We start from the raw sequence: 16,258 nt of genomic DNA on the forward strand, positions 1-16,258 counted from the left end.
TAGCAATGAAGACAACACGGCTGCTGTTACAACACGAGGACATAAACTGACAGAACAGTAAAAAAAAGCATTTCTGCCCTCTTTTTGCACCGGTTGCTCATTCCTATTCCCAGCCTCTTCATGCCAGCACAGAAGCCCATGCAGGTGTGAACAGGACTAGCGAACTCATCCATCCTGGAGCCCGTCCTACCACGCTGGTTCTAACTCGCATTAACTCCCTGGTCCATTCAGTGCAGGGCTTCAGCTGTGTTTGGGAGGTGAAAATGGGTGAACAGGGGTGCGTATCCACATCCACGGGACTACTTTTTTCAGTGGTAATGATAACTTAAAATATGACCTGAGTAAAACTAGGCCATTAATAGCTGCTTTAGGAAACCCAGAAAGAAATAGCTGGCTTTTTAACTATTTGTCTAACCCTAATCACTCACCTATGAGACTTCCTACTAGACTCTGCATATCTGATGTTCCTGAGGTCCGAACAAAGTCTAGTCTTTCAACACTAGAGATTTCTGATTCCTGTTCAGAGGGCTTTACTTGAGCATCACACGTCATCACACCTACTAATGGTTTCCAGGATAACTATTCAGGACATAAACAGCAGATGTGATGATATCACCAGTTATCACCAGGCTTTGTTACCTCTCCTGTTATCTGACCTGTGTGTTAGCACTTTTACGCCACTTTATGATCCACACAGAGATGAGATTACAACAGAGAAGGCTGTATTGCCAAAATGAACCTGGCTGTGTGACAAGAGTTTGTAAGCTCACACGACTAAGCTTGACCAACAGATTCCCAAAAGCGTGTCTCAGGTGGGACAGTACGGAGTGCTACCCAGCCTTAGCAAAGGCACAGGCACAACTGACCTAGAATGGAAGGAGTGACTCCATAGTGCAGGAAGTGAATGCACTGAAACATGGTGCATCAAGGTGTGTCACCAAGGCTCTCCTCTTCTGAATACAAAGACTCGTGTTCCAGTTTCCTTGAGTCAGAGGAGAAAATGTATTAGCTGGAGTTCCTGTTCTGTTTGCACACATTATACAGCTGGCACAAACGTGAGTTAGGGTTTGTACATGGAGCACCCCACGCTGGAAAAGTGTGCTTCAGACCCCAGGGGCATCATCAACAGGCTGGTGCGAAAAGCAGTTTGCTTCTTGTCTTTGGCATTATGTTTGACTGACACTGACAGTCTTCTGTGTCCATCCGTTTAATAAGGACTAAATTAATCCATAAAATGGAAGGTGGAACCAACCCTCTGGTGTTTATTAATTGTTAAAAGGAAGTCTAGTATCTGTTTAAATCTCAGTAATTTTGTCTTGAAAAAAACCTTCCTCCATTCTTCACAACGCTCAGGGAATCATGTGCTGGACTAGAAATTCAGCCCTGAACAGAGGCCAGGAGAGGTGTAAGACGTAAAGCATTGTAACTACTGGACAAAGACTGAGAAAGCTAACTAGGTCCTATTTTTCCCATAGTACTCCTTTGTTACATGAAACTCCCCAAAAGAACTTAACCCAGAAACTGCTCAGTCTACAGACTGAGAGTACCAATCAACAACTACAGTTGTTGATTATATTACAACTAGGTGTATAATAGAGTGATATTGTATTACGTCTAGGCCACGAGTAGACCTTTGACATCCACCCTGATCCCAAGAAGCTTTCCAGCAGGGAATAGTTTAACCAACTCTGAAAACAACTGCAAGATTTCCAGATGCTAGAGAGAGAAATAGAAATATTTCTCCTGAGAATGAGTAACCTGACCCCTAATGGTTTTCCATTCTTCAGCTACTCCAAGACAGCCTGCTGCTTGCCAGCTTTTAAACTACTGTACCCGGTAGTTTCCAGATGACTTAAGGGTTCCTTGAAGGAAAAAAACCCACACCCTCAAAATACTTTGCATTCACTGCAGTATGCCACAGAATGAGCTCATGCTGTAGCCAATGTCTACTTACATGTTGCACTGCTGTAATTTGCTGACAAGCCAAAGCCCTCGGTTCTCCCTTGGGACTGATTTAGGGTCAATGTGACTTTTGCCACAGTAAGAATCATGGTATTTACCCAACATGTTAAAAGTCAAACACAGCAGCAGACTGTAATACCCTGGAAGGATGTTTGCCTCCTTTTTTTGTTTGGTATTAGCAAATCAGATGTTTGCTAATACCACCGATGCAGAGGCCCTGTGAACTTTCATTACAATTCCATGTAAGACATACATATTACCTCATAAGCAGTCTTAGCAAAACAACACTCATGTTTGCCCACAGACTAAGAAAACAACTTTAAGTTTGCTGGGCTTGCTGAGTTACCAACAGTGATGCTATATAAAAAACTCACATTTGCATCTCAGAAACTGGACTATCGGCATCAGCCTTTCTTACACATTTTGGTAGGTCATCAAAATATCTTTAGATAGTAAAGAAACTTGAACTTTGGCAACCTAAATTTGAACTGTGACTCTAAAGAAGAAAAGGCCTTTCCCTCATACAGCTCCACTCTTGAACCTCTTAGTTGAAATAAGGAAAAATATGTATATATATATTCCAAGGTTGGTACCACTGAATAAAACCATCTACACTTAGGACTGTGCACAGTAAGATTACTGTAACTCAGCAGTGCATTATATAGCAGCTTTAGGATTACTTTTTTTTTTTTTAATTACAACTTCAGAAAAAGGTTTTCAGCCATCTTGTACAAAGAAGTTGTAAGGCTCTGATTTTTCAGTCTTTTCTTTTTTTATGAGTGGAATGGCAGCAACTACATACACAAGGGAAAAGAAGCCAAGATAGCACCTGGTGTCTCCCTGTGAAGAGAATTTCTTTGAGAATGTTAGATAATGGATTATATATGTGTCAAATCCTTACCTTTACAGAGGACCAGCAACTCCAAGTAAACTTCAAAAGAGAACTTCAGGGGCATGTAAGACATTTTGTAAGAAAGACATTTTCTCCCTAGTTTAGGTATTATATCTTTTGCCCAAGAGAAGGAAAAATCATTATGATCAGTAGCCAAACTCAGTTCTTCAATATACGGTTGTGCTGGAGAAACGGGGCTTTTGCAAATGATGCCATAGAGATTTGGGACTAAGGTTGATGAGTGTAGACTCAGTAACTGACAACACAGATGAAGTCCTGGGACTGAATGTTGTGCATCCTTAGGGAAATTAGGAAAGAACAAACTCCTTTCTGCAGTCATCCCTATCCCAAGAGAATGCTTCCTCTTTTATATCTGGTTGATGTTCTCTTCTGGGGGAAGTTCAATAGAGGTCACTGCACCAAGAACTACAGTAGTCAGCACAAAACTGACAGAGACTGGTTCCACAAAAGCAGCAGCAGAAAAAGAAAAAAAGCAAGAAAGCAAAACATTTTTTTTAAATTATTAAGTCCTCTGATGATAAACTAGCAATGCTACAAAAATATCAGTTAAGGATAGAGAATAATTCATAGCTTTGTAAGTGGTCATTGCCCATTTCAGTACTTCTGTTCATCCTAACTGTAAAATACCAACTGTAAAGTTTTTCAGCATATTCTCGTAAAACCCAAGAGTAAGAAAGGTGCATTTTTCATGTCCATTGCCCATAGGCAAGCTAAGAAAATCCTATAGCTTACCCTATACATTGCCCACCAAATAAATATATTAATTATTTATGCATGATTTGCACTAGTCAGTGGTATTCAGGAACTCATTCACGATTCCCTTAATGTTTCTGTCAGACATCAAATAAGGCTTAGAAATAATGCTGTTGAGATAAAAAAGCCATGCCAAACAATTTTATCAATCACCCTCTTCTAGATTTTGAATTTAGCAATAGCAATGGAACTGATTAACAGCCCAGCAAATGAAGCTCACTCTCTCCTCTTAAACACCATCATCCTTTCCACTGAAGGATATTCCAGAAGCTGTTATAAGAAGAGCACGCGCTCTCAGTTAGAAAAGCACATTACCCTCCTACCAAAGCCGTTTCAGCCATCGTCTTAATGTTAACTGATATTGTGAAGTACAGTTTAGAATAGGAATCCCCTCTTCAGGCTGTGGTCTCTTGAAAGGGAAAAATCAGACTAATCTTTTTAACGGAGTAAGCAAGAAGAAATGGACTATTGATAAAGCAGTTTATTTTGACTAACAGATGAGGCAAATTAACTCGGCTGCAATCTCCTCAATTTACTGCTGCCTAAAATAGAGATAGCACTGCATGGAGAAGGCCAAATAAGCTAATGTAAACTTTCCATCTGGGGGAACTCAAGCAGCTATCATTCACCACTGTCATTTACATGACTGGGGGTGGGAAGAGGAAACTCACATACTGAACATGGAGATAACACTCAGTTTGTTTCTCTGTTTTGAAAAGCATCATTATTCCTTATATTTCAAAGCATAGATGAATGACAGATGAGAAGAGACCGACACCCACCTCGCTACAACCTCCTTTCAGGTAGTTGTAGAGAGCGATGAGGTCTCCCCTCAGCCTCCTTTTCTGCAGGCTAAACAACCCCAGTTCCCTCAGCCGCTCCTCATAAGACTTGTTCTCCAGACCCCTCACCAGCCTCGTTGCCCTTCTCTGGACACACTCCAGGACCTCGATGTCCTTCTTGTAGTGAGGGGCCCAAAACTGAACACAGTATTCGAGGTGCGGCCTCACCAGGGCCGAGTACAGGGGCACGATCACTTCCCTACTCCTGCTGGCCACACTATTTCTGATACAGGCCAGGATGCCCTCTTCTCCCAAGTAACAAGCGATAGGACGAGAGGAAATGGCCTCAAGTTGCGCCAGGGGAGGTTTAGATTGGATGTAAGGAAAAATTTCTTTACTGAAAGAGTGGTGAAACATTGGACCAGGCTGCCCAGGGAAGTGGTGGAGTCCCCATCCCTGGAGGTATTTAAAAGACGAGTAGATGAGGCACTTAGGGACATGGTTTAGTGGGCATGGTGGTGTTGGGTCGACGGTTGGACTCGATGATCTTAGAGGTCTTTTCCAACCTCAATGATTCTATGATTCTATGACAGATAGAGCACTCATCATCGCTAATCCAACAATGGACTTAAAAACTAGGCTTCTTCAACTCCCACAGCCCCGCTACAGCTGATTTGCATTATTTTGCAGCATGGATCAGCAGAGACATCAGCACAATGGTTGCAGAGTCCAGTACCAGGAATCACACAGGACATCCGTGAGGGGACATCCTCAATTTCCAAAGCATAGCATCTAAGCTCTGTGACCCATCATCCCAGGTGAGGAGTAGCATCCAAATCTTTGACAGCCATGACAGCAGTGACCAGGAGTCTGCAGAGCAGACTCCAGAGAAAACCTGCAACAGTGGGAATTTGATCCTGATACAGCTTCTCTCTCTTATGGGCCTGTTTGCCCACAAGGAGAGGTTCCTTTCCACTGCCATTACTACTTTCATGTCATGAGGTAAACAAACAGATCTTGACTTCCTACATAGTTCACATTAAATGGTGTGCCCTTTTAAATCATTCTGGGATGAAATTATTACAGGCAAGAAGAATTTTTGGCACATCATGTAAATCTCCCCAAAGCCCTTTGAGACGTTTTTTGGTGTTTAAAAGTGAAATGAGGCTCAGGCTTATATTCTTCACCTTTGGATGAACATTGATCAATTTACCTCAAAGCTTAATTTTGCCACATTGTATTTTATACAAATTAACTCAAACTCCGTACAGAAAGAAAGACATTCTTTACTTAGAAGGCACAGGCCTATTCTCAACTTCATATGAACAAATTTCACAAGTTCTGCTCAAGCACAATATTCTTTTTCAGGCTGCTGATACTTCAATTTAAGGATATATTTTATGTAAATCTCTTTTACAACTGTGTTTATTAGTGTTATATCATTTCCTAATTTCGTGTGGGTGGATAATTACTTTCATCTTCAAAGAGAGAATCATAAGCAGATTTATGGAAATCAAAAAATATTTCTCTGTTATTGTAGTGTATAAATGAGCAACCTATGCAAAAAGAATAACTGTCAGGTTGGCTATAAGAACCCCTTATTTTTATGTGCTAACAACTGTAAAGAAGAGTTAATTATGTTTACTTCTATAACATTGTATAGGAGGATGCACAACCAGTTGTTATTGAATCCAAAAATGAACACCTTGCTCCAGAACGTATGTCTGAAAGGTGGTGTTATAATGGAATATTGTTCTATAACATTTTTCACATTAGCCACACTTAGATGATTTCTTGCAACATGTAACTCTGGATGACGAAGGACTTCTGTTATTCCTGAACCACAACTAAAGAAATAACTATATTTCTTACAGCTTTGTCGCACTTTATTGCCTGCCTTAGAGCCACACTAGATCCACATTTCTGGGATTTTTCACTGTTTCAAATCCTGCTGGAGAAAACAGCTTTTTTGTATATATAATGTGTTTGGTGAATTTATTTCTTTCAGGAATCAGCTCATGTGGAAAGTTCATACAGAATAAATATTCCTGTATTACATTTATTGTACATTTATATGAATTAAAATTTATATATTAACCTGCATTGAAGGGAAGTGCTTTGCCCAGATTACACTTGAGTAAATGAAAGGTAATACTATTGTCTTTGGTTATTCCAAATACAGAACAAACAGGTGGACAGAATAGTAACTATGTTGTTTCCTCAAATGCCTCCAGGTACGTATCTTAAAAATTTGAAGCAAAGCCCATTTCTTCCATGAAAAGTTTCCCAGAAGAAGAAAGTAAGAAAGGAAATCACATACTTCAGAAATTTTAAAACAAAACATATGGGTTACATTATACTCTTTGGTGGTCTCTCAGACCCATCCATCATAGCGAGCCAAAGACAGAACTCAGCCCCAAAGCTTGAACCAGTTTCCTGCTTGCAGTTTCCTCCCCTTCCCAACAGCAAGGGTCTTGCAGGAGTTAATACTGCCTGACTTCTTCCTGTCAGTAATGTTCAAGAGTTGTAAACCACAAACATTTTAAGTCCTAGATGAAATTTTCTTATAAAATATTATGAATTAATCAGAACGTGAAATCTGCATGAACCCATGCCATCCCTTTGCCACACTCATAAAAGACTTTCTAACAAATGTTCCATATTGGCACAACCAAGAGCTTATAAGCAACAAGGAACAATGCTGTTCTGGCTCATCTCTCTCTTTCCATACGTCATCCACATTTAGTTATGTTTTGTACTACTTTATTCCTGTAGGGAAGACAGGAGTATATGGCCTTTTGAATCTAAGAAAGTACAAGACAATAACTAACTGTGATAGACAGAGCACGTTATTTTATTCTAGCTAATGTTTTCTGAAATGGTAACAGCAGAATGCACATAAGAATGCAATGCATCTAAACTGACAGAATGAGATAAGAAAAAGTTAGAAAGAAAACAAGATGGGAAAAAAAAAATTCAGAAGTTTGAATCCAGAGGAAGAAATGGCCGATCACATCAAGGACAACTATTCCCTATTCTCAAAATTTTCTCATATGAGTTTAGCACTGAACATATCAAAAATTACATGTTCAGAAAAGAAAGGGGGCGGGGGGGGGAGAGAGAAGAAAGAAAGAGAGAAAGAGAGAAAGAGAGAAAGAGAGAAAGAGAGAAAGAGAGAAAGAAAGAAAGAAAGAAAGAAAGAAAGAAAGAAAGAAAGAGAAAGAAAAAGAAAAAGAAAGAAAGAAAGAAAGAAAGAAAGAAAGAAAGAAAGAAAGAAAGAAAGAAAGAGAGAAAGAGAGAAAGAGAGAAAGAAAAAGAAAGGAAGAAAGGAAGGAAGGAAGGAAGGAAGGAAGAAAGAAAGGAAGAAAGGAAGGAAGGAAGAAAGGAAGAAAGGAAGGAAGGAAGGAAGAAAGGAAGAAAGGAAGGAAGAAAGGAAGGAAGAAAGGAAGGAAGAAAGGAAGGAAGAAAGGAAGGAAGAAAGAAAGAGAAAGAAAGAGAAAGAAAGAAAGAAAGAAAAAGAAAGAAAGAAAGAAAGAAAGAAAGAAAGAAAAAGAAAGAAAGAAAGAAAGAAAGAAAGAAAGAAAGAAAGAAAGAAAGAAAGAAAGAAAGAAAGAAAGAAAGAAAGAAAGAAAGAAAGAAAGAAAGAAAGAAAGAAAGAAAGAAAGAAAGAAAGAAAGATCCTCAATAACTTATCCCATAGAAGCCTCAAAGATCTTTAAACACAAATTGGGAGCCTCTGAGCTTGGAGCTGCACAAACACATATGAAGTCTGCTTTTTCACACAGTATGTAAATGAAATACAGTCCCTAATTACTAACATTACATGCAGTGTTTTGCTATTAACCAGGGTCTAGACAATAAAATTTTACCATTTTGAAATGAAGCCACCATTTGGCCCATTTTGTTAGCATTAAAATGAAAGCAGTAAGACACACGGAGGCAGTCTAAATGACACACATATTAACAAGGACTGCAACCATATAGCCCTGTAATACTGTATTGCCATGGCTATTACTGTATTGCCATTGCTATATAGAAAGCCATAAGCTTTGTACTGATTTTGCAAGACCTCTGGGCTAAAAGTTTAGCTTCTCAGGCTACACTTTTTTTGACCTCCCTGCACTTTGTTTTACCTGGTTTAGACATAACAGCAATTTTTTCTAATTGACCAGATGTCTGTAGCTAATTTGTGTTACTTTTGCTTATCTTTGTATGCAAGCACAACAGTTTTATGACTATAACATACTGATGTAATATGCAGAAATATAGGCCTATGGAAACATAGCAGAGGACTTGAGAAGTGGAGACACAGGAGATGGTGTAGAAGAGTACAGGCATGGGATTACAAAAGATGGGGCATATGCTTGGTACTGAAGACAACATCCATAGCTATAAAAAAGTCTCACCAGTGGTCAGTTAAAGAAATGTGGACCTGAAGAAGGACAAAACTGGGTTTAGGTGTAACAAAGAGAACAAAGAACAAGTATCTAACATACATAAAAGGAACCATATTTAATAAATTTGGATGCAACATGGAGCTGTAGACCAATAAAGAAGGAGAAATGCATGTTAGCAAACTTATAAAAATGTCCCCAAGTGGAGCCTAGAGCAAAGAAGAAGAAACCATTAACATGAACATCCCCTTCATTCCAGTGAAGGACTCCAGATGCTGCCACCACAGGTACCACCAGCAGAATGAAGCCACCAACCTTAAGACTTGGAGAAGCAGGGGAAGGGTGAGCATAACATCAAGGAAAGAGGGTAGAAACTAAGTGACTGTATAACAGTGTTAGCTGCTCTATTATTATTAAAACATTTTCTGCATAGAAGCCCTCTTTTTCTTTGGTAATAATGGGATCTAGCCTATTAATGATTCTTTGATTAGCTGGTTAAGATTTCAATTACACTAAAAAAAAAAAATTCCTAGCTTTATATAAGATGCATTTCCTCTTTGTCCATAAACAAGATTTTGAGCATAACAAGACTAAGATATGTTAAGAGATGTTTGACAAGTCAGTCAGAGATTACCATTAGCAAATTCAATGTACATTTCCATGGGAAGTTTTTTCCAAATGAAAAGTACAGAATGGGAGAGGAAGAGGTGGAGCCAAGGACAAAGACTGTCCTTTTGGCATGTATTTATTCACTGGACTAGTTAACAGGCATCTGGTCCATCATGGGGACCCAGGTGTTATTGCAATACAAACAGTAATACACTAGCCACAGGTGTCCATACAAAGGTCATATAACAAACCATTGCAAAGAACTGCTACCAAAAAAATAAAATTCTTATAAAATTGTGAATATGGTGACATTCATTGAAGGGAAGCTGCATTCTCTCCAGGCTGTTAAGTAGGAGAAAACCAACTAAACTTATCGGATAAATTATTTGTTATTTACTATTTCTCCAAGTCTGTATGATTCTTGCCAGTTTCCCAAAGGCTTCTTGTTTCTCAAGTGTGCAGAACCATCAGCATGCTGTTGTTGTTTGGCAGCCCACGAAGAGTAGCAGTGTCAGCAGTTTGCGGACTCAGGAAGCCAAGAGCATATTAATCTCTATGTGGAAAAAGACACTGAGCTCTACACTCCATAGAAAATCCTATACTTCAGCCCCTAGGTAAAAGGACTGTGGTCAATACCTGTCAATCCCCATGCCACAAATGAAGATTAAAATCCCACTTTAACTAAGGGGGGTGTGTGTGTGGAAGTTTTACCAATCTTTTAATACGAACTAAATGTCAACTTAAAGTTAAGAGTTACACACAGATATTGAGAATCTCTAAGAACAGTGGTCCCAATCTTTGAAAAAAGAGGAAAAACAGTGAATTCAAACAGATTATTAGTGCATAGATATGTTTGCAATACTAGAGATGTTCTTGATTCTGATATTTGAAAAGCACCACAGAGAATGAAGTAGTACAGTCCCTCAGCAGTACTTTATACGCATGAAGGAGAAAACCTGAGCTTTGCACCAAATAATGACGACAATGGAGCTGAGCTGTCTTTGATTTGCAACCCTTTTTATTAGGCTGCTAGACTCTACCTTCTGTGTGAGAGACAAAGGTGTGGAGGTTAAGAGTTCTGTCAGTGATGTGTTCTTTAATTACATTTTAAACACTAGCAGAAATAAGAATAACTTTAGCATGATAATGATAATTCCTTGTAATATTCCAGACTACTATCACATAATCTGCAAAGAGTTAAGATAAAATAAAATTGTAAGTATTGAATAAATTATTTTAAATAACTGTTACCAGTTTCTCCACGTTATCCTTTTCATAGCCTACCCATTCCCCACTACAATTTTGGTACTTGCTGAATCAATAAAAGTGCTAATCATACAAATAAATAAATACATGCATAAAACCAGTTTTAAATACAGCCAGAAAAATACTACAACATTTACCACACTGCTGAAAAAAAAAGTATTTTTTTCACTAATTTATGATAATACCTTTCTTCTGCTTTTTGTTATTCATGTTGGAACTGTGGTTTTCACAAAAGATTTGCTCTTTCACAAAGATTTCTGTGATGTGTGAGGGCACTTTGTTGGTGTATGATTTGCTTTTGAATTTTCTGGAAATAAGCATATATTTAAAAAAAAAAACAAGGGGACAAAAATATTCAGAGGGACAAAAGAAGTTATTTAACAGTAAGTCATGAAACTGTGCACATGCCACCACTTGAGTAATTTCTGTGAGCAGCCTTTGCCTTCCTCACCCCATCCGGCCTTAATGTCTCTAACACTCACTCACTGCATCACAACAAAAATTAGACTAAGCTCCTTGGGGTAGGGTTCTGTATTTCTGCAACTGCTCTGAAGCACCTAACATACATCTGGAAGTTGTAGGGGAAAATAAAAAAAAAGAAAAGACTAGAGTATAAGCTGTTAAAACTTCATTTGTAGGTTCAGCCACCTGTGGATACCTTGTCACATTATATGGCATGAGCATTTTGTTCCATGACTCCAAAGGAAGTGAAAGAGTCCAACTAACATGACCAATATGCTATTGGTTATATACACTGTTTACATCCTTATCACAGTGTCAAATAAGATATGCAAAACCAGCTGTGAAGTCAGCATGCCTATTGCTGTGAACTTATTCCAAATGGGGTCAAGGTTGCCCACAAGTACTTTGCATATTTTTAATATTCCACTTATTCATATATATATATATTTTATCTACTGCTACATTTCTCTTAAGAAATTAGCAGGATGATTAGCATCTTTCATTTGATGAAAAACCAGCTACTGAGTGGAAAGATGAAGCTCAAGTTCTGCCACATTACTTCCCCGGCTCTCTTTGCCTCCCTGCACTTGTGTTCCTGCTCTCCTCTTGCTTTTATGCATACCTGTGTCTCAACTCTGACGTGACGTGACATGACATGACATGACATGACATGACATGACATGACATGACATGCAATGGTGGAGAGAGCTAGAAGAAATGAGCCTGTGATCTCCACAGACCACCCACAGACAACACTGTGCTGTCAGAAAACTATCACTTGCAAATTAAATATGTTTTACTGTGTAGACCTCATAACAAACTTCTCCCACAATGAGCTGATCTATTGATTTTAATATGCTGAAGTGTTTGTACACTTATATGAATGCAAATTTTAAGCACGCCATGGGACCCACTGAGGGTCTGATTCAGCATTACTGAAGTCAGTGAGGCTTTTGGCATTCAAAGATTTGCATATGGCGATTCCTCAGATAGCGTGGAATAGAAGATGCACATCCAAAAGCCCGCTTCAGAACAAACCCCTTAACTTGGCTATGCCCATTTTTTAATGGGTTGAACTTGAAACAACATGAAGTGCTTGGTCTTGCTGACAACTTAAACTGCCAGTTTAACTTCAGTGGAAGTTACTAGATCTGTGCTCTCTTAAAGCTCAGGCTAAACAAAAATAAAATCGGTTCCCTGCCTGAATCACCCAAAAATCAAAGGCTTCTTTAACAGAACACTGGCCTCAGTGGTTGGTGCAGGTGCTTCTGCATTTCTGGATACAGCAGATTTCTATTTAAAGATTTAAATTCACCCATTTGCTTGGGGCTAGGGGGCAAGGAGTTGGGAGAAAGAACAGAGCCGTTCACGCTATTGCAGCTCTGCATAGAGCAGTCCAGCCTCCCTGACAGGCTGACTGCATGCTGTGTCTACAAGCACTGGGACGGTCATGATAAAATCCAGTGGCTGGGAAGCAGAACCAGACTGTGAGCCAGCGTGCATTCTAGCCTTTACAAAAAAGGCTGGGCTACTCTGGGGCTACTCTCAGGCCAGGCAAATAAAATTCAGATGATGTGGCCTTTACACGGCTTTAAATTTGCAACCATTGCAAAATTGTTCTTTGGAAAAGAAAAAGCAACTTCTTTGTAAGGGAAGAGTGGCTTCCATACACAGAGATAGTCTTCAAATCAGAAGACTTTTTGCTTGCAAATATGCAACAAATCAATGTGCATTTCTGTGCAACACAAGTTCACAGACCAGTTATTTTGCTTGACTCAGAGCTGGTTTCTGCCTCCTGTTATCAGCAAAGCATACTGCTCTGGGGACTGCATACAAATTAGTGAAATTACATTCATGGGGAGGAGAGGGTGATGAAGAAGAAACATATGTGTGTTACATCAGCCGCTAGTCGACTATTTCTGTGTATTTTTAAGCCAGCTTCTTGCCTGTTGAATAACTGAGTTAAACTAGTGTGCAAAAAGTAAGTTAGCAGATTTCCTCTCTTCAAAATGTTTCACATTCAAGCCCTTGGTTAGATAATTTAGCGAGCAGACATTATTGTCAGCTTCTTTATGTTGTTCATCTAGAACAGCAGGTGCCACACCGAGCTGCAACTTGGCATCAAGGAAAATCTGCCTCTGTGTCAGGGCAGCCGGGATAGCCTGGACTCCCATGAGGACTAATAGGTACTCCAGTAAAAATAGCTATCTTCAGCCCTACTCAAAGAGAAATATTCTCGTGTTTTTAGCATCTTTTTGGATGCTTTTAAGGAAGGCTCCTCTCAGTGCTCCTGCATTTCATCAGCTCTCCCTCTCATGGAAACTAAATCACGCATTTAAAAATAGACCATCAGATTATCTGGGTAAATCATAAAGCTCAGCTTATCTCTCTTTTCCCCTTCAAAATATACAATTTATTTTGTCCACCAGCTCAGCAGCGTGAAGCCATGAATAATCCTGTTTGTCTCAGTAACCCCACTCTTTTGATTGTCCCTGTGTATCTCCATTATGTGCATGTATCTCACACCGGGGTGTGTGTGTCTGTGCGAGCACATAAGGAGGAAGAAGGAAATCACGGTTCTGAGCACAAAGGTGTATAATTCTGTTTATGGCAGTGTTTATGCCCATGCCAACTGTGTGCATCCTAGCATCACAACACAGCCTTACAGAGCCATGGAGAATAATACCAGGATTCAGCAGAAGTAATGTACTAAGTACTTCAATTATGCATTAAATTGTTGTTTAACACCAATCTAGACCCCAGAACCCGTGTGCTTCCCCTGAGGGCAGACATAATCAATGCAGTACGAGGGAGGACACAAACATTTTTCAATTTCTCTTTCCCAGTGGTTCAGAGACACCACATAACGGAGCCTTAAGCAGCAAACCCCGACTCCCAGCCCCAGCGTTTCCCATAGGCGCATCTCCTCATCCTCCTCCCCCTGCCAGTGCGGCCCATCAGGCCACGGAGCCGGAGAAAGCCCTGCAGGGCTATAAATAGCTAGTCGGGGGAGGGGGGAGAGTGCAGCAGCACGTTTCCAAAGATGCTTGCTGCAGAGGGATGTTTTTCTGGATTAATTCAGAGGGGAAAGGGAACCGCTAGGAAGTTCACTGACATAGTAGGTAATGCCTGTGGAGAGGGGGGCAACAGCTGCCCTGGGGAAACTGAAGGGGGAATGCCCTGCTGGCTGCGAGAGCAGCGAGGTGGGTTTTCCCCCTTTGAGCGTCCTACCTATTTCAGATCGTTTCTGCAGAGCACCCCTGAAATGGGCTGTGGGCACGAAGGGTCCACGGCTGAGAGAGACAGCGAGGATACAAATCAACTCGATCGAAGTGTTATTAGCACACGCAGCTTACTGTCTATGCCAAGTTTGTACAGAGTCCAGCGGCGTTATATATACGCACTGGATTTGCACTGACTCTGCATGCGGTGCCCCTGAACCTGCCCCACCGTGGAAACAGTAGCGCTGGCTCCCCCACCCTCTCCCCGGTTTTCCTTCGAGAGACAAAGCCGAGAGGTCCCGTCTCCCAGGAGCCGCCCTATCTCCCCCTGCCTCCCGGAAACTTTCGGGAACTACAGGCACCGCCTGAAGCACAGGTGCGTGCTCGCCCTTTCCCCGCCGGGGACACACCGGGCGCTCCCCAGTCACCGCCTGGCGCCGCCGCCACCCCGGCTGGCTGCGCGGGGGGCGGCATGGAGCCTCCGCCGCTCCCCGGGGCGCGCTCCTCGCCGCTCCGCGCCTCTCCGCCCTTACCCGCCCGCCCGCCGGGCACGCACCGCGCGGCTGAGCAGTGCTGCAGTGCCCGGCCCGGCCCGGCCCGGCCCGGCCCGGCCCTCTCTCACCGTCCTCCAGAGCCGCTGCCGCTTGGCACTGACGGAGGTGGCGGTGACGATGAGGTGGGAGACGGACACCACCAGCCCGAAGACGATGGCCAGCAGGGTCCGGACGGGCAGCAGCGAGTAGGAGACGAAGGTGACCAGCATGAGCTGCCACATGCCCTGCTCGGGGGCGCTGGGGGGCTCCATGCCGTAGGCGCCGAGCGAGAAGGGGCAGCAGAGGAAGGAGAAGGTGAAGCTGAAGAGCAAGGTGAGCTTGACGATCTGCTGCAGCTGGGTGACCTGCAGGTACTTGACATTGGTGACGATGAAGAGGGAGAGGAAGATGATGCAGTGCACCGGGTGCGAGCCTTTGGAGATGGTCAGGCTGGGGCCGGAGAGCAGCTCCAACAGGGCCAGGCTGGCAGTGAGCACAATGAGGACGGCCAGCGCCTTCAGTGTGGACGTCTGCTCCAGCTTCAGGTTGTAGCTCTGGAAGAGAGCCTCCAGCTCCTTGCAGTCAAACTCGTCCTCGCAGGCGATGGCATCCAGCAGCAGCAAGGGAGGGGGGTCCCCCAGCCCGGTTCCCGCTCCCGCCGCCGCGGCAGCCGGCGGGGAGCAGCAGCAGTGGCAGCACTTCTTCCTCTTGGTCTTGACTTTCTGAAACGGTATTTCCTCCATGTCAGTGCCATTCATAAACCCCGGGGAAGAAATGCTCCTCCTGGTGTCCCCCGCTGCCGATCCTCCGCCTTGCTGCTCATAAAAGAGAGGGGGGCTGCGAGCAGGAGCCGCGGCCGCACGCCCGCCGGCAGCCCCCGCCGCCGCAGCTCCGCGGACGCGGGCACCGGGCGCAGCCCGCCAGCCGCCGGCCGCAACCCGCGGCGCCGGCAAACGCCCCCCTCCGCTGCCACCAAGGAGCCGGGGATGGCTGGGACGGCGGGAGGAGAGCCTCACTCGTGTTAATATGCCAACCTTCCTGCCTGCTGTCTCTCTCCCCCCTCCACCCTCCTCCTCCTCCTCCTCCTCCCCTGGTTCTCCAGGGATGTTAATCTCCTAATGACACCAAAACACCATCCAAAGGTTTGAAATCAAGCGGAGGGAAGGGGTGGGGGCAGAGGGTGGGTGGAAGCGGAGAGAAGGGGAGTGGGGGATAATCAACAGGCGGGTCTCCCTTCAGATACCGCTATTTGCAGGAGCAGGAGCTACGGAGAGCGGGTGGCAAACGGGCTCCCGGGGAACGGGCAGCATTTTTAAAAAAAACCAAAAAACCAAGGACAAAAAATAACGATGCAACCCAGCCA

General features: G+C 42.7%; 1 protein-coding gene across 2 annotated transcripts in view; it reads right to left on the reverse strand.

Moving 5' to 3' along the window:
- ADCY1 (adenylate cyclase 1) overlaps nt 1-15,767 on the reverse strand; it is a 164,954-nt gene extending 149,187 nt beyond the window's left edge. For both annotated transcript variants that reach the window (XM_076330729.1, XM_076330728.1), the window contains exon 1: nt 14,985-15,767. In XM_076330729.1, coding sequence (XP_076186844.1) covers nt 14,985-15,653 — 669 coding nt within the window. In that variant the 5' untranslated portion in view covers nt 15,654-15,767. The remainder of the gene's footprint in view (nt 1-14,984) is intronic.
- Between the last annotated feature and the right edge of the window lie 491 nt (nt 15,768-16,258).

Source organism: Aptenodytes patagonicus, chromosome 2 (genome assembly GCF_965638725.1).
Source record: "Aptenodytes patagonicus chromosome 2, bAptPat1.pri.cur, whole genome shotgun sequence".
Taxonomy (NCBI): Eukaryota; Metazoa; Chordata; class Aves; order Sphenisciformes; family Spheniscidae; genus Aptenodytes; species Aptenodytes patagonicus.